This window comes from Colias philodice, chromosome 3, assembly GCF_061535455.1.
Source record: "Colias philodice isolate Cphi_HAF_F1 chromosome 3, ilColPhil1 Martin Lab GWU primary, whole genome shotgun sequence".
Taxonomy (NCBI): Eukaryota; Metazoa; Arthropoda; class Insecta; order Lepidoptera; family Pieridae; genus Colias; species Colias philodice.
In genome coordinates, this window is record NC_143088.1 from 13,316,883 (window position 1) to 13,336,237 (window position 19,355).

The window sequence follows — 19,355 nt, forward strand, 5'->3', positions numbered from 1 at the left end:
TTTTCTTTTTATTTCTTTTTGTTTTTCCTTCGTTTATAAATGTATCTCGTGTTGTGATCTTGACAATAAATGTGTTTTATTTATTTATTTATTTAATGTCCCTTACTGCATGCTTTTCATGCAGTTGTCCGCACCATATGTATTGTGGTCTTTGTCCATACACACTTTCTCCAAAGCCCTGCTTTGGTCTTGTTTGATGTATAAGCTCCTGTATATTAGTAAAAGTTAATCAAATATTTAATTCTTATTTCTTGAAATTTGGTATAGTATTCTTTGTGTGATACAAATCAAAACCAACAGTCAGGTTAGGTAGACTACAATTTACAAAACTGGCAGGGTTGCCATGCAATGGTTGGTGGTTAATGAAACACTTGACTCGACTGTAAGCTTGTATTGAACTGCTTAAACTGTAGAACAACAGGACTATATATTCTAGACGCACACATACAACAGATTACACACTACACTGTAAACTGTAGAATTAATATTAAAGACATAGTTCACTATATATTTTGTAGTCTTTGATTATTTATACAACAGACTAGAAATAAATACTATGTATGCGATTATACCTATTCTAGCCATCCATTTTAGTGTTCCTTAAAATTAAGTACATCTTAGTCAAAGGACAACTTATTGTGTGTTTGCCCGTAATGCACTCATAATAATTTTAAGTTAAATGTTTGTCATTCTTTATGTACCAAACACAGTCACGGCCACGGCGCTCATTCCATTTTACTGGTATTAAAACAGATGAAATCCTTCATGATCCCATATCCTTCTTAGTAGCAAATGTAGAAATCCCTTTCTTGTGTCTACAATGTTTTTGTGGAGAATCGTATTTACATTTGGGATGGATTAATTCTTCTCCTCTCTTGAACAAATTTGTTATTGCGAACGTAAGCAATAAGTCTGTAATAAAACAATCTTATATTGGGTTACAAATCCCTAAACCAATCATTAAAAATCATGTTTGTAAAAATTTATGTTCAGAGAAAATATCAGTTTACCATATAAAGCTTATTTTCTGCCGTTTTTCTGCCTGTAGATTCTACATAACCTCACAGTCCATCATATTTAGCACTTATTTTTCAACAATTAAAAAACGAAAACAAACAAAGCTTCTCGTTTTGGTTTTGACAGAATCTCGTAAATAAACTGAACTAAATACCAGTCATAATAATGTAGGTACCTACTCTGTGAGTCAGCTTTGTCTAATTAAAAATCCGAGTAGGTACAAAATATTATGTTGACAGTTGACAGTTGACACTTGACAACTGTCAAGGACTTGAAAATAAAAGGTACGTGTACATATATTTACATTAGTGCCATCTAGTGGCTCTGGAAGGAAAAGAACATCAAGTCTGTGTTTAACGTGCCATCTAGTGTGTTAAAAGCAAAAGACTAAGAGATATAATCGAACAAGTAGTACGTTATTTCCCCACTGGCGCTTTAATTGCGTAAATTCATAGTGCAACTTTTTTTGTATGGAGTGCACCGTCTGTTGTATACGTAGTATATTATTATTAGTCTGTGTTATTATTAATTAATATATTTGAAGTTCAGCATCACTTCTGCAGCAGTATCTTTATCATCTCCTGTCTATAAAAACGGTTTATACTTACAGGTCTAAGCTTACAGACGCCAAATTTTCGTTTATTTTTGCTAGACAAAAAAGGAAAACGTGGTTTGTGTGATTTCTTAGAGCACATATTTTAACTTTGTAATATATTTTTTTCTTTACTAAGTATATTTTTTTATAGGACCGCCTTCTTGGTACAGTGGTTGACGTGTGAGCGTAGCACCGAGGGGTCCTGGGTTCGATTCCCGGTGGAGATGAAGAAAAAAAAATGTCTCGGTCTGGTAGGACATAGAAGGCTGATCACCTACTTGTCCCTAAAGAAAATCGATCAATGAAACAGATGTATAAAGCATCTGCCCGCAGCTCGCAGTCGGGCTGTATGGGCTGCGGCGCGGCCAGGCGGGCCAGCGCGCGCACGAGCGGGCCCAGCGCAGCCCGCTCCTCGCTCGCCCACTAGGGGACATGGGACTTCACTTTTTTATATTTTTATTTTTTATAGCCTATTTTATCACAAACACAAAATAATAATATGACATTCATATTTATCCTATATGCGTTCCGACCGAAAAATATAATTTATTCTTTTGTAGCGATTGAAACCAGTTGCAGTGCTATGAATAGTAATGTTTTAATGTGTACCTAGTGTGAACGCAGGATCTTTGTTCCTTTGTTGTTATGTTAGGTTTTGCAACTAGTTTACAGGCTCGTCTATTAATATATTGATCAGTTAAACATCTTTCTAAATAAGGTAAAGTTTAGTGTTTACAACGGTTATCCATGTTTTCGTATAGTGACGCTACTGTAATCATCCAGGGAAACCCTTCTCGAGTTTATTTTTCCTTAAAAATCGGCAGTCTTATATTATTTTTTGTACTCTTAAAATTATAAAAGATCCAATAACATTTTGATGTGAAGCGTGTGAGAACATGTGTAGACTAATATTGATTGAAATTGTCACATTGATATACCTCTTTAGAAAAACATTGTTTTAAATGTTCTACATCACATTGCTAGTACAACAACGTAAATTAATATTCGAAAAGTATTCACATAGTAGTTGCTCGAAATAACAACTAAAAAACGTCGTGATCGGAATTTTAATTTCAATAGCGGGTGAGCACGCGTCACACGCTCACATCATCGTAGTAATTGTTCATGTACAGTTTTTGTCACATTTTCTACGTTAATTGAAATACCGTAGGGTAATAATTTTACTTTCATCTAAGAACCTTTGGGGATACACACTAAAGGGAAATAAGGAGTTACTATAAGTTTTATTTATTACTAGCTGCGCTCCGCGGTTTCACCCGCGTGGCTCCGCTCCTTTTAGTCTTAGCGTGATGATAATATATTATAGCCTATAGCCTTCCTCAATGAATGGGCTATCTAACACCGAAATAATTTTTCAAATCGGACCAGTATTTCTGAGATTAGCGCATTTAAACAAAGATACAAACTCTTCAGCTTTATAATATTAAGTATACCTAGATGTTAGTTACTTAGTTACATATATAAATTAATTACGGCTCAAATAGTATAAGACCACCGAACGGCCCGATCGGGCCACGACACAATAGATTTTCTATTGTGTCTGTGATTCCGGGGGCTGAGGCATTAAAATGGTATCAGTAGTTCAAAAGTAGGTACAGACTTATCTTCACAATATATTAAATCGATTAATAATGTTTCATTTACGTATTTGAAAGCATATGAGGAGACAAAATCTGTCCAGCATCAGTTTTTGAGTGATAAGCCTCTGCTTGATTATTTTTGTTGTGCCTGAGATTCTTTAGCAATATTTATAAAAAAACAGACTTTTTAATTGATAAATCTTACGATTCTTATCTAAGTGAGGGATTAAATGAATAAATCTATTTAACTGTTTTTAATATTTATTTTTTAAAGTAATTTTTCTCTACAGACATAGGTGAATGACCTGAGTTACAAATGTATAAACATGGAATGTGTAAGTACCTACTAACCGTGACAATGTGACGAGCATACTTACAATAATTCAATAAGATGGTTCTATATCATAATATATTATTCATAACATAATACGGTCATCCAATAGAATTAGAATTTAATGAAATCTCATATAAATCACGACTTAATAAATCTTATTTTACAATATATACAAAACAAGCTGAAAAAGTACATAATATCTCTCTATTTATTTACATGTATAATTATCTACTATTCACACATATCTATGCTAGATATCATCTTAACCGTGCGTGCATGTGGCGGTAAATTAAACCATTATCGTGTTGCCAATAATGCTTTCCTTTTCCAGCAGTTCAGAATATCCCGATTCATCGCTGCAAGCGCTGTCATTATCACCGACCGTCTTGAATACATCGGTTTCAGTGCTTGAGTGCAAGCTCTCTACATCTGTTAGATTGTCAATGAGCGACTCAAATTTGCCTTCGAGATTCGTCACGCCGGAGTCACCTCGTAGCAGCGGGTATGTGGACCGTCGACGAAAACCATTCCTCTCTCCGATCGGTACGTGGTTCACCTCATCTGAGATGTCCTCGCACTCTTCCTTTATTGATGCATGGTTATAGCTCCTGCTGCTGCCACGTATGGTGCCAAAACGTACGCTGTCAAATGCTGACACTCGTTCGTCATCGCTGTCCTCTTTGTGCTCTTCGTGGAATTGTGGCAGAGAGATGGGCTCAGCGTCAGACGACGTCACCGTACTTGCAGTCTCACATCCTGAAGAAACTGAACCGTCGTCGCTGTCCGTGACGAGGTAGTTACTTTGTAGCAATTCTTTTCTATCACAAATCGTGCTCAATTCACCCATTTCCGCTATCGATTCTAGTGGTTTTATCAATTTGTCGGTATCATTGTGACTAGGTTCCTCGTTTTCAGTTTTGTAATTTGTCTCGCGGATGAGAAGGTGTATAATGTCATCAGCGGCGTCCGAACCTTCTGATTCAGAACGGATTCGCTTGACGACGTCAGGGCATGATAATTTGCGAGGTGATTTAACATCCTGTCGCCGCCTGTCCAGAGTTTGTGTGTCGTAATCGTCATCTATAGGTTTCTTCGCATTCATCTCAGCTTCTTCTTCGTCTTCTTCAGAGCAAAGTTCCTCAATAGCACCGAGTTTAGGAGCTGATTTTGAACGCTCTAACGGTGGCCTATAATTAAGTGCGCCTACACTGAGCATTATCTTTCTTCGGGGCATACTGGGATTCTCATAGATGCTATTCGCAAGGCTGAGCCTGGCGTTCTGTTTGCAGATACGATCCTTCTTAAATTCGACTAGGGCCTGTTTTAACTTAACTTGTAATTCTTCAGAAATTCTCTTTGAAATGGATTCTTTGGTGCATAGAACGGCGTGGCAACGGAGTTCGTGTTTCAGTTTCTTCCCTTCGTGGCGGTAGACCCAGCAGAAGAGCTTGGGGTAGTGGGGTGGGCTGGTGCAGTAGGTGATGCGGTGGGACCAGTACTCCGTGAGCCCGTGTTCTTTGGTGAAGCCTTTGAGGCCGGAGTTAGTGACGGATAGCTTCATGACCACGTCGGGTTTCGTGGATTGTTGGTAGTTGCGCCATAGAGTAGCGAGCGGCTTCTCTATGCAACCTTCACCTGAAAAGAGAGAAAAAGCTTTGAGTAAATTATATTTTAAACATATTTGGGTCTTACTTCTATATTTGTTCATAAAAACTATTCGCCAAGCAACAACTGCAAAGAGTTTTTATCCAACATTTTATAATATAATGTTCGCTTTTTTATCAGTACCTACATACTCTAAATAGCCACAAAAATTGGGCTTAGTGCAAAATTAATTAGAAGTCTAATCAATTTTGCATGCCTACTTTTTCAAGTTTTTTTACGTATTTAGAGACCAGAAAGTGTTAAATAATATCTCAAATGAGATTTAATTGTTAATACATTTGGATAACATTTAGGGCGCGCGTGGGTGCGCGTGCGACCCACGTGACTATCATCTGGTATAGCTTCGATATCGATCAGCGTGTAATGTCGAGGTGATCGTGTACTTCATAAGGAACGCACAGACACAGCGTAAAAAGGACATCGCTATCTTTTAAAGCCAGCAGGTAGCTATTGTCTATTTATAAAATGGTTAACTTGTATAGTGTAGCTCGGAGGACCTTGACTTTGCTAGTATACCTATATATCTACACCTATAATATATAATGCATTCAAACTTATATGAATGCGAAGAGATTTTCCATAAAGAAGAGATAATTTAAAATTCATAATCCAAGGAAGAATTTAATTATAATATCTTATGGATGAATATTTCATAAATCGCCTAGCTTATAGCTAACTTCTAGTTTACATTTAATAAAAATTCGTTTATTATTGAAATGGTCAATGAATAGATCAAAAGACTTATTTAATTAACACCAATCACCATTGCTTTGTTCTCGCTTTTACACAGTTTTGAAAATTCGTCACATGTATTTTAAAAGTCTTTGTTCAATTGTCACAACACGCAGATTCTTATATTTTTCCGTTTTTCTTAATATTTTTTCGTTCGTGGCTTTTTCACATAATAATCAATTTTAGCGTCGTAGTGTTAAATGAATGAATCAAAATATAAAATATACCGTCCTTGTGGAGGTCAGGAACCTGTGACCCCTAACACCCCAAGACTTATACCTTCCGCTTGACTATATGGGGCTAACGAACCATAACTAGGTTTCATGTTAAAATTCATTAAGTCAGATTTCTTGAATAGTTACGATTTACATATTATATGCAGCAATTTTATTATTATAATAAATTTCTACGATTTTGATATTTTTGGTTTTATGGCATTCAAATGCTTTATAAATATTTCTACGATTTCAAATGGCTATAAAAAGCATATGGCATAAACCAGGCTTTAAATCCGTTACCTACATATTCTTGTGTACAGCTAGCTGCTAGAGGATTAATTATATTTTACTCGACCATCAAGATTATGCACTTAAAGTAACAATCATAGAATATTTTCCAACCTATTTATCACTTCGTATATTATTCTTATATTATATTATATTCGTATCACTTCGTGAAGTCGTTTAAACAGAACATGGACTTAATCTGCCCCCCTAGTCAAGTGGCTTTCTGTTAGCGTAGCGTTCAATAGAATAGACTACGAATGTATGAGATTGACGTAGGCTGTAGATAAACGTATCTAAAAATATCGGTACCTTCATCGCGTTTGACAGATTACTACTAAGTACCTATGCGAAAAGAAGACCCTGATATTTATTATGCTTTTGTCATTTACTTATAAGCACTGTTATCTTTTTTACGATATTAATAAAAAGAGAACAGGTTTTGCTGATACTATCAAGTTACTGTTAGAACATAATAAAACCATTATACTGTCAGTAAATTATCGCTACACATAAAAATATTTATTTAAAGGAATATATCTGTAATCATTGATTAACTAATAATTTTTACATTAATATATCTCTAGAAAAACATAAAAAAATAATATATGTTTGTGACGTAAAAGCTCATAAACACTGCATCGATTTAAAAACGACGTCTACGGAAACAAAATCAGTCATTCATTGTGTAAATTTGATAAATAAATTTACTAATTTAACTTATTTTTAAATGTTGTTTCCTTTTACATATGTTTTCGTATATAGATCGATTTTCTCTGTCTGTAATGATCCTATCAAACATTTCTTATTTGTTTCAATGTACGATTCAAACCATGTACCTCCAGATAATAAAATGGTTTAATGCTCAGGGGCCATTATTATTATATCACTCACATATTCAATTCTATTAATCGAAATAAATCATATCAATATATTATTTAACGCGGAGTTACGACCACTCTACTATGCATATGATTATAATATTATTAATAATATAACGGAACTTACTGCTTCCTTGATGTATTGGTAAGTATATAAAATATACCTAAATATATTACACACATACATTTTAAAATTTGCATTGAATTCATAATTTTGTGAAATCATTTCGAGGGTAAATGAATAGGGATGGTCAAATGCTGTTTTACATATTATGTATGTTAAATAATAAATAGATAGCTCTACTATTCCCTGAGCTAGGTTTTATTTATTAGTTTCTACATAGGATGGAGGCTCCATAATATTATATTATTGTAATATTATGGGGCCCATGCCCAGATTTTCAGATTTCATACTGTGCTTTCAGGTTCTAAAAAACAACCATTTCAAAAAGACGTCATGCTAGTAGCCACATAAGCTTCATCAACCGGTAATTTTGACAGAAAAAACATAATTATAAATTTTTATATGTTTGAATAGATTCACAGATAACCATAGAAAACTTGTTATCACATTTATATATATGCTAATCGCCGGAATATGAACAATTCCGCGAACTTTGTCGCGATCCCTGTATAATGAACTTTTTACCGACAATACATTTTAATAATTAGTATCAGAATGCTAATTAGCTAATATATGAGGTTTTTTATTATATAACTTGTTAGCAAGTTAAATTATTTATGAGCAAATCACGTATTAAGTGCGTTGAAGCTTTGATAAAAAAGACAGGTTATAAATTTGAATAAATAAAATACTAATAGATAGGTAGGTACCTACTTAATATTTCTTTTTCACATATTTTATTGCGTCGTATCTTTTTAATTTTTATACAAAGATGAATACAATACACAGAAGTTATATTTATTAGTGCTAATAATATGCCAAATTTGCTAAAGCCTTTCTGAGATTAAGACACACAAAGACACAGACGAACAGACTTTTATTACAACTAGATAATAACAGTAACAGTATGAGAAATAGGTATGTCATGTAAATAATAATAAATCGCGTTAAGTTTAATTAATTATTTTATTAAACAACATTTTTATAATAGAATGAAAAATTAGCGTATCGATTGCATGTATATAACTGTTCCTTCGTTTATATGGTAAGTAATCAATTTAAAAAAAAAAGAGATCATTTCTTATGCAAAAAAAATATACCTATTTTTTATAATGTCAAGTATAATCTACTGTATTTTAATGTAACATAAAATATTGTGACCACAGTCGTAAAGTGATTTTCATATATGCATCATGTATAAAAATTTTAAATTCTTAATTACTTCAACTTTTTTACACGGTAAAAAATGTCCTTTCTCAAGGTTTAGACTGACAAAGTAAAGAAATTATGTATTAATGAAAGTCTGATTTATTGCTTCTAGTATTTAGCTGTATTTTTACTTTAATTTATAACAAGCTTTCCGCCCGCGGCTTCGCCCGTTATGTCTAAAACCTAATAAATTATATCGTAAAACCTTCCACGAGAATTACTCTATCTATTAAAAAAAACGCATCAAAATCTATCGATTAAAGCATACATAGAGACATAGGGATATAGAGACAGAGAAAGTGACTTGGTTTTATACAGTATACTGTGTAGTGATGTATTTGATATACAGTTGTTTATTCTGTAAATTTTGCACAATTATCGTGAGTAAAATGTTAAATATTAACGTAACATAAGGAAGACGTCTCATTTATATCTCACGAGTCATTTGAGATGTAACTATGTTAAGGGCTGTCAAAATTACAATAATATAGTAAATTTATTATTATTTAGCATAAAAGAACACGTACAATCTGGAACTTTTTATTAAGGTTTTGTATTTTGTGTTTATTAACATTTTTTGCTTACCTATATCTTGCTTTTGTACATAAAAGTTTTGAAATCAGACTCAATTGTAATTTAAATTGTATATCAAAATACCCGCAACTCAATTATTTACTATAACATCCTCTTATAATCATAATATATTAATAACAGCATAATAGTAAGAAATTAACCATTTTTCGCAGCCCTATCTATGACCGTTACCTTACATAAGGCAGTGGTCACAGTGACGTAACCGTTAGGCTGTGTTCTTGTTAACACGACGCTAATGTACGGAATTCGTAATGTCTTTTCAGTTCTGGTGATAACTTAGTGCTCTGATGTTAATGCCTAAGTTGTTTGTAAACTATCTCCTGTCTACGTCCGCGTCGTCTATGTAAAGTAAGATTACGTTTTACAGATATTTATGTAGTAAAGGTAATGAAAATAATTATTAATATTGTAAATATCATTTATTTCATAGTACATATTTGCAAATACAATAAAAATCTGTAAAAAGAGCGTGTGTGTCGCGCGCACGTGTCCGAAGTGATACTTCTCTGGCAAGATTCAAAGATACCAAAATCGTCACCTTACTCCATGACGTGACGGTATTGCCATAACGCGACCTTGAAATTTTACTCTCAGAAGTTTCACTTACACAATATTTATATTTTCATTTTATTTATACGAAATATAAAGGCCCTAACTTTAAATTTTCTTTCCTATTTATATACTCTGAGCAGGAAGTCGGATATTGGAGGTCAAACTATTGATTCGGCTGACTAATTAATAAAGTAAACAAATTATTCGTGACTTATCTCATATACAAAGCCTTTCAATAGATACCTTTATCTGTTTCCCTACATACAAAATAATTATAATAGCAACTATTCTCACACTACAATGATATGAGTAAAAAACTTAGAGATTTAGTTTGAATGTGAATAAAAAGTTAATAATAAAGGCCCTTAATGACGGAATATTTACGTCACAAAGCATCTTATTACGTCTCCCATACAAATTACTGCGTTTCCAGTATAAGTGCTGATCCACAGACGAGTTACATACATTTGATTCGTCCAAAACAATCAGAGACTTTCACTCCTCTGTGAGAACAGAGGTCGTTGGCTTGTAATAAATTATGTAATTACATATCTACGATGTATTTACTATGTAGTCCCATTACAACCGTGAAGCTTTGTACTTGTAATATATTGACTTTGTTACATAATTGTTAAGTTTGCGATGAATATGGATGTCTTAGCATATAAGTAAGTAGTAAGTACCTACATGCAGAAAAATTAAAACTGACAAAAATATTTCTCAGTCCAAAAAAACATTTCTATTTGAAGAAATAATATAAACTCGTTTTTAACTTTCAAATAGGAATTATCACAGGTTTGAATTAATTATATCACATAGATAATATTAATATCTATAAAAAATATTATTGGTTCATGTTTACCCTATATCCTACGGGAGTTAAGTAATAAGTATGCACATAAGTTGGTTAAGTTTAGTGTACTGTGTGACTTGTGAGATAGTAACTTGAAGGGTGTGTTGAAAACAAGTGTGCTATCAGGTCGTGTTATTTCTGGACGATTTAACTGAGGCCTTGAAAAGAGCGGATATGTAAAGTTAATAGAACTGGCATTACTTTCTTTATAACATGATTTTTTTTCATCACTACCTACGAATTCCACAGACAAATTTTATTAAAAACCGTAACAGAAATCAGAGTGAGGAAATAAAACGAGTTTCAGCAATCGATTTTATTAAGGAAGTGTTTAAAATAATATTATACAATAATTATTCCGATTGTATTATTATACGATAACTATACTTCTAAAAAAACATTTCAAGTACCTACACTTTCAACTGGGCTTTTTTCACAAGTAGGTACTATTAGTAGAGGATAGTGGAAGAACGAATTCACCGATCTGATGATCAAAGCTAATTCAATTTATAATAGTCATGAGTAATTTTTATAGGCAAGTGATCATAGGCATAGTTTTGTTCATAAATTATTTTGATGAAGAATACGTCTCATCTGTTTATCAGATCGGTGAAGGCCGGTTTCCCACCGGCTCTTAGACCATATGGATGTAAAACGCAACAATAAATCGCTTATGCTTATCGCTTCGCGTATCACCCCGCTGCCTTGTCCCATCACCCATGGCCCCGCGAAGGGCCACAAACCGGTGTGCAAGTAGGCAAACGCTTTCACCAGCTGTCAGTGCAAACTTGGGCGCCATTCTTGGGATAATATTTATATTTATTGTTATTTGTTTGTCACATTATCATCTATATGAGATTATTTAGTAATATATCATTTATCTAAAAAATAATCACCTAAATGTAAGTACCTATTGTAGATGTAGTAAAACGTTTTCATAACAACAGCTGAAGAAATTGTGTCAAATTTTACCATAGATCAACAAGACCCTAATAAATTTACTCACAAAGCCAATTTTTTTGTGGAAAATAAGCCTTGAAAGGTATTTGTATATTAAAGAAAAGTGTTGTTCTGGAACCACCAAATGCGTAATAAGCTAGTAATAAACGTGATAAGCTCACGAGTAAAACCAGACCCAAACCGAGTAATTAAATAAAGGAATACGTGTTCGAAGCAATCATTCAAAAAATCTTCCAAGAACACAATTATAGTTCGCCCATACATTGTTTATAAGAATCCTTTATATCAGATCGTATACGTCACGAGGTCGTTGCAACCCATTGTCGGGTTCATTGACCCGCAGTATCACTTAAGGGTGCCATCTCTCATGAGATGGATTATCGTAAATCATACTGTAATTTAATCGGCATTCAAAGAAAATGTGTGTAGCGCTTCTGAGCGTAACATAAATCTTTGCTTTTTTGCGAATTGGAAATTGAATCAAATACGTCTGATATAATATGGCTGATTTAAGCGCGTCACACACGGTGAAGATACTATAATATTTTATCTTAAGATACTGTTATATTTTATATTACAGTATCTTAACGCATCCGGTATCAGCGTTCGGACCATCATTTTTCTTTTTGTCATTGCGTACTAAGACTCCTGTAGAACCGCCATCCTGTTACAAATGACCCACAAAATTTCGCGTCATTTGTAACAGGATGGCGGTTCTACAGGGGTCTTAGTACGCAATGACAAAAAGAAAAATGATGGTCCGAACGCTGATACCGGATGCGTTAAGATACTGTAATATAAAATATAACAGCATCTTAAGATAAAATATTATAGTATCTTCACCGTGTGTGACGCGCTTTAGACAATGTTTGTTTTGACGCGTCTGCTTCTACAAATCTTTTGTATGTTTTATTTCGTATTATTCGTTATGTTTAGCTATAAATCATCTTGATAAGAAAGAAATAAGAATTAAAAACTTCCCTCGATTTAGCATCGTTGATTTAAAATATTAAAGGTACTATTTTGTTCATTTCAATGCGTCACGTAAAGAAAATATCCTATATGAATTTCGATATTTCATTGTAAACATAAAAATCATAAGTGAAAGGCTTCATAAAGTTATTATAACGTAGATACTCCCGGAAGCGCCGCGGTTCCTGTCCCAAACTATACGTCCGTGAACACAAATAATTACATATTACAATAATAATGTCCTTTTAACTGAAATTAACCGAAGTTAAAACCCGTTTCATTTCCTGTCTTTCGTTGATTTCGTCGGGTCTATGAAAATATTTAAATTTATTTATTTATTAAGTCTATATGGCGGATTCTTAGCATTTTTATATTTTCCGAATATTTCCAAATCGTCGTTCCTCTTCCTATTTCAGATTTATAATTTCTGTTGTTTTTAGAGATATTTATAGTTATTAGGTTGTCAAGCAATTATTTTTGAATAATACGATTATTTTTAATCGATTATCCGCGTTTGATCACGCAAACAAAACAAGGAAAAACATTTGAGTATTGTTAATTTGTTATCTAATATTTGTTCATCGTTATTGGTATTTATTTGTAACATTTGCATCATATTACATTATATACAGTGAGTACACATTTGTGATCGATTATTGTCAGTTATTATCACATTCCTATACGAGTAAGCATTAACGTTATTGTATGTAAGTTGCACATATACATACACGTACCTACATCTTATATATAAAATTCTCGTGTCACAATGTTAGTCTGCATACTCCTCCGAAACGGGTGGACCGATTCTCATGAAATTTTCTGTGCATATCGGGTAAGTCTGAGAATCGGCCAACATCTATTTTTCATATGTACCACGGGCGAAGCCGGGGCGGACCGCTAGTATTATATAAAGTTAATGTCTATATCTCAATTATTCTTGATGATTTTTTTCCATATGGCAGCAGCCATCACATATGTTATGAATGCATAACATACTATAATTTTTATCAAAAGAATTGTACCTGGTAATCTCCTTAAAAAAATCTAATACTTTTATGTACATCAGTTTTGCTCACAAATTTGTGCATATCAAAGCTTTCCTTTGTGAATTATAAAGCAAATTACCAAATAAACGTTAAAAGCCTACATTACAGTACTTTTAAGTTTTACGAAGCTAATAACGACGAATTATCTTTTAACTCTCATCTGAGTTTAAGTTCAGGCTCATTCCCTGATTGCTGGAAAATTGCAGCCGTAACCCCCATTCATAAAGGGGGGCCAGTCGACATCCCTGAAAACTTCAGACCCATCGCGCTATTAAACATTTTATCGAAACTTCTTGAGAAGATAGTTAACAGAAGACTACTTAACTACCTAGATAAACAAAATCTTATTAGTGACAGGCAATTCAGATTCAGAAAGGGTAAATCGACGGAAGACGCTGCCATGCTGCTAATTAACTCAGTGGCCTCGCATATACAAAATGGCGAACAAGCTTTGGCGGTATTCATCGACCTAGCCAAAGCGTTCGATACCATATCGCCGAGTCTGCTCATAAAAAAGTTAGAATCAGTCGGAATAAGGGGCCTTGCGCTTGACTGGTTCTCTAGCTATTTGACTAACCGCAAACAATATGTAAAAATAGACGGGATAGCGAGTGAGGTCTTACCAATTAAATTTGGCGTACCGCAGGGCAGCATACTCGGTCCTACCTTATTTACCCTGTACATAAACGAAATAGTAAACTTACCCCTAAATAGTGCTCAAATAATATCCTACGCAGACGACACAGCCATTATATTCCATTCTAAATGGATGGGATGAGGTGTACATTGTACAAACTCGCAGAATCTGGACTCCAAACTTTAGCTAAAGCTCTCGATAGAAATCTCCTAACTTTAAATATAAAAAAAACTAAATTAATTGCTTTTTCCAAAACACAGGCATCGAAACCAAATCAAAATCTCCAAGTTAAATTTCATACGTGCAATAATCCTGAATTAAACAACTGCGACCAAAACTGTACTATAGTGGAACGTGTAAAAACTATAAGATATCTCGGAATCATACTGGACGAAAACTTATCATTCAAATCTCACATTGAAACATTGTCTTCGCGAACTAGAAAACTCATTTATGTAATGAAAAAACTGCGAGATTGTACTCCTCTTCCAATTCTCACCTCCGTATTTCACGCGCTCTGTCAATCTATTCTGCAATATGGCATATCTGTTTGGGGGGGTGCAGGAATAACTAACTTTATCACTGTGGAGAGAGTGCAAAGAGCCGAGATAAAGGTGATGCTGAGAAAACCCTTCCGCTTCCCAACAGCTGACCTGTATAGCGAGTTCGCAGTCCTAAGGGTCAGGCAGCTCTTCGTTCTCAAGGCTGTGTTAACTACTCACAGAACCTTAAAAATAAGAAAGGACTTTAAAAAACTCACCTCAAGGCGTACATTCTCACTGCCATGTCCTCGTGCATCCTCCCTTTTAGCTAAACGATGTCCAAAATTTTTGTTTCCTCGGATATACAATAGTGTCAACAAACATTGTAACATAACACTACTATCGAACTACACATGCAAGAAGGTCATAAAGAAATGGTTACATACGCTGTCTTTTGAAGAAACCGAACAATTACTTAAAGGACCACTGAGCTGACACACACTATAACAATATGCCTTCACTCACAAACAATGACACACACACACAAACACGCACTCACTCACGCACACACACACGTGAATACACACACACACGTGAACACACACACACACACACGTAAACACACACACACTATCACGAACACGCGTGCTGCAAACCGCAAAATAATGTACCTTGTTTTTCTTTTATTTTTTTATTAATTGTATTAACTTCCATTACATTAGATTATTTACCTACTTGTTAACTTTCTACTGTCCATAACATATGTATATAACCAAGATGCGCAACTCAGGGTCCCAAGACACAAGTATTTCACTTAGTTTGGGACCCACTGTCGTACATTAATTGTAAATCATATAATGGACAAATAAATTTATTTTATTTCATTTCATTTCATTTCATTTCATCTCAGTAACGTGATCGGGAACCTAGTAAAGTTTTAATTAAAAAGTTGTTAATTGAGAAAAGTTGGTCGAAATTCTGTTTATTAATTATATACGTATAGGGTAGGAATGCGGATATCAAAATTATAAAGTACTTTTATACGCAGTACCTACCCCAGTTTCTAACTATATATTTGCATAGATATTAAATTTGTATTAAACTAATATTTTGCTAGAATATAGATAGACAAATAAAAGTAAGTCTTAGTAAATAATATAAATGAGTATTGTTTATTCCTAACCTAAAATAGTAAAATACTTCTGGCATAATTACCCTATAATAAATCAACAACGGCTTTTTATAATGCAAATGCGCAACAAACCCGATTTTTAAAGAGCTTTAGAAAAACATATTCTCTAAATGTCAATCATTGTATCAAGTTACCCACATATAGTTTCTTTATCAACAAATCTCTACAAAGAACATCGCAATATGTACGTATCTGTATGTATGTATGTATGTATGTACCTGTATCCTCGGTTTTCACTCGGATATCATTACATTAGACAGGCCAATCTCAGCTAATGTGTTTGCTAACGTGTCTCGTATACAATAACAAATATTACCCACGGCTTTTTATATTGATCATTTTCTTTTAGTCCATTGAATAAAAAGTTCTAGAGTGCGTGAGTTAGTAACGTAAGATGTTTCTTCGGAAACATGTCAAGAGTCCCTAGGTAATAAACATACTAAAACCCCGGGACACTAGGAGGAGCCCCGTAGTGGGGGGAGGGGGGGAATGGGTCCATTTTTTCATTTTTCGCTTAAATCTCAAAAACGGTACATGTTAGAGAAAAACTTTCAAAAGTTACGATACTTGGACTTTTTAACTAACTACCCTAATAAAATTCAATTCCCCGTAAACGCCTCCATGGTGGAATCTGGTATTTTTATCAATGATAGACCTAATTATGAGCAATCTATCTGTACTGGTCACAAGTTGCACTTTTGAGTTTTTTGGAAGAAAAAAAATAAAAAGTTCAAGTATCGTAACTACCCTGATAAAATTAAATTCCCCGTAAACGCCTCCGTGGTGGAATCTGGTATTTTTATCAATGATAAACCTAATTATGAGCAACCTATCTGTACCGGTCACAAGTTGCACTTTTGAGTTTTTTGGAAGAAAAAAATTAAAAGATCAAATTCGGTAACTCAAACTGCCCTAATATAATATTTTGACAATCGATTCCTCCTAAAGGCTTCTATGGAGGAATGTGTTTATTTTACCAATTATAGACCTAATTAAGAGCAATCTATCAGTACCGGTCACAAGTTGCACATTTGAGTTTTTTGGAAGAAAGAAATATTTTTTGATCGATTGATGTGTAGTATGGGGAAATTGTTTGAGCCAAAATCATTTTTTACTGCGTATAACTCAGAAACGGTAGGATATAGGAAAAAATGATTTAGGTACAACTTGTAGATAATTTTATGGCCTTTCAACTTTTCCTTGAAAGTTTTTCTCTAACATGTACCGTTTTTGAGATTTAAGCGAAAAATGAAAAAATGGACCCATTCCCCCCCTCCCCCCACTCCGGGGCTCCTCCTAGTGTCCCGGGGTTTTAGTATGTTTATTACCTAGGGACTCTTGACATGTTTCCGAAGAAACATCTTACGTTACTAACTCACGCACTCTAGACCCCTCTTGGAGGGACTCATTCAATGGACTATTTGGCGACGTGTTTTTAGGATGTTGATATAAGTGTAGAATGTTTGATATAATTTTATGAATGTTTGCCTGATTTTGTAAATGAGTTTAACACGTTCGCTGCGAAACAGGGCTTGAAACACCCTGTCCGTGTCTCGTCGTTATAGCGGTAGGAAAAAACTTAAACTTCTCTGTCGTGCGGGAGGCATAACTTCCATCTGGTTCAGTGTAGGAAAGTGATATCTATATATCTGAGATGTGCTATTGATTCCTAGTTCAATGGTATACCGACCTTAATACCGGGTTTCTTAGACCTCGTGCCGCACTGAACTAATAAAAATTCTAACACAGTGCGGAACGAGGTTGCGAAAACCTCGTACCCCGCGAACCTCGTAGCGCACCCTAAGCTAGCTTCACGCGGTTAGTGTTGTGCAACACATTCGAGACTGAGCACGCGACGAATTACGACTGCTGCCGATTATGTCGAAACGTTGCCGAAAAAAGTTAATCAAGGAGGAAAATGAAGAAAAACCGGGTGGTGAAACTCTAAAATCTGAAATCTGAAAAAATATTATTGCTTGGCCTGTATTAATGAAAAACATCCATAAGTTTGATAAATAAATACAATTAAATAAAGTCGATATTTCTTTTCCCATCACTAAATTATATGAAAAACTGCTATCGTTCAGTGCGGTATGGGGTACATCAGACCCCACATTTTATTTTACCCATAGAATCTAAACTAACTAATCTAACCACGGGCGACGGTAGATTTAGGTTAATGAACTCATTGTTAATAATAATCACGACAAAAGCCGCACACTTTGTCATATTTGGCGCCAAAAAAAGGATTTTGATCTCCTACGGGCGGTGGGGTTTAATATGCCTCGTGCCGCTACAATGTCTGGTATAGGACAAGGTTTAAAACGACCCGTAACGCAGTAATGGAAAGTACAGATATATCTGTGCCGCAGTCAACGTGTTAAGACTTGGGGAAAGTATACTTTATTCTGATAGCTTATAGGTAAGACTAAACGATTCCAAAAGCTTTTTTAAAGCTGCCCAGTTACTGGTTTTGAAATGAAGGTTATTATCATAAATCTCATTCTTAAATAATAAGATTTATAAATTTAAAAAATAACTTGGCATAATATATCTAATGGTTCTCGAACTTTGACTATTATGGTTTCCCGATAGTAGAGTTGTTTTAATAAAAATAAAAGAATACCGAGGTAAAGAAAACGATATCTTCATATTTTACTAGCTTCTTCTCATTCAGTTAATGCAAGAACTTTTCAATTTAATAAAAGCAAAGAAAGTTCTCGACCGATTATTGAGTTACCATATTTCTACACCATCGAGACAACTGACTAACTACCAACTATAAAATGTTACTGTGACTTATTATAGTGTTATATTATCTGTGCTTGATCCTTAATCTGATTGTCTGTTCTAGAACTTTCCAATGTCAATGACACTTTCAATATAATATTTGGTCGTAATTGTTTTACAGGCGAGATATGGGGCTGTAAACGAGTTAAAGGTTTATTGGCGTGATGAAGAAGATATAATGTAGCTCGTAGGTGGAGTGATTCGGGTGTGATGATATATGAGTGTCTGTGTATGCCTCATAATATTTTGAGTGCCTTCAGAGTTTCGTAGGTAAAATATTTCGTGATAGTTAAATATATTAATTGTGTTATAGGTAGTGTATTAATTTATGTGTTGTATGACTGTAATATAAGTGATGTTGTATATTAAATAAATTACCCAATGCTTATAAAAAGTTACGATTTTGTAAAGCACTTTTATATGTGACATTTTTTGACGAGTTTAGTTTGGTAGTCTGCCTTCCTCTTTCATTATAAAATAGATAAATGTATAAAGAAACCGGATAATCAGATATAAAATTTTTTCCTCAAAAGCAATGAAAGTGTATTTCCAATGAATATAAACTGGAGGAAAATATAAAATACATATGATATATATAAAACATTCGTGGTGTAAT

At 34.1% G+C, this 19,355-nt stretch overlaps 1 protein-coding gene and 1 long non-coding RNA gene across 2 annotated transcripts in view; both read right to left on the minus strand.

Annotated features, from left to right (window-relative positions):
• Positions 1–365: 365 nt before the first annotated feature.
• On the minus strand, positions 366–1,548 carry LOC149490091 (uncharacterized). Its single transcript, XR_016318383.1, has 2 exons — positions 1,011–1,548; positions 366–912 (listed from the first exon to the last, which is right to left on the minus strand). It is a non-coding gene; the product is annotated as an uncharacterized LOC149490091 (long non-coding RNA).
• Positions 1,549–3,456: 1,908 nt separating this feature from the next.
• The window catches only part of LOC149490092 (uncharacterized), a 71,318-nt gene continuing 55,419 nt past the window's right edge, over positions 3,457–19,355 (minus strand). The window contains exon 2 of the mRNA XM_089714892.1: positions 3,457–5,182. Within this exon, the coding sequence (XP_089571018.1) occupies positions 3,837–5,182 (1,346 nt within the window). The 3' untranslated portion in view covers positions 3,457–3,836. The remainder of the gene's footprint in view (positions 5,183–19,355) is intronic.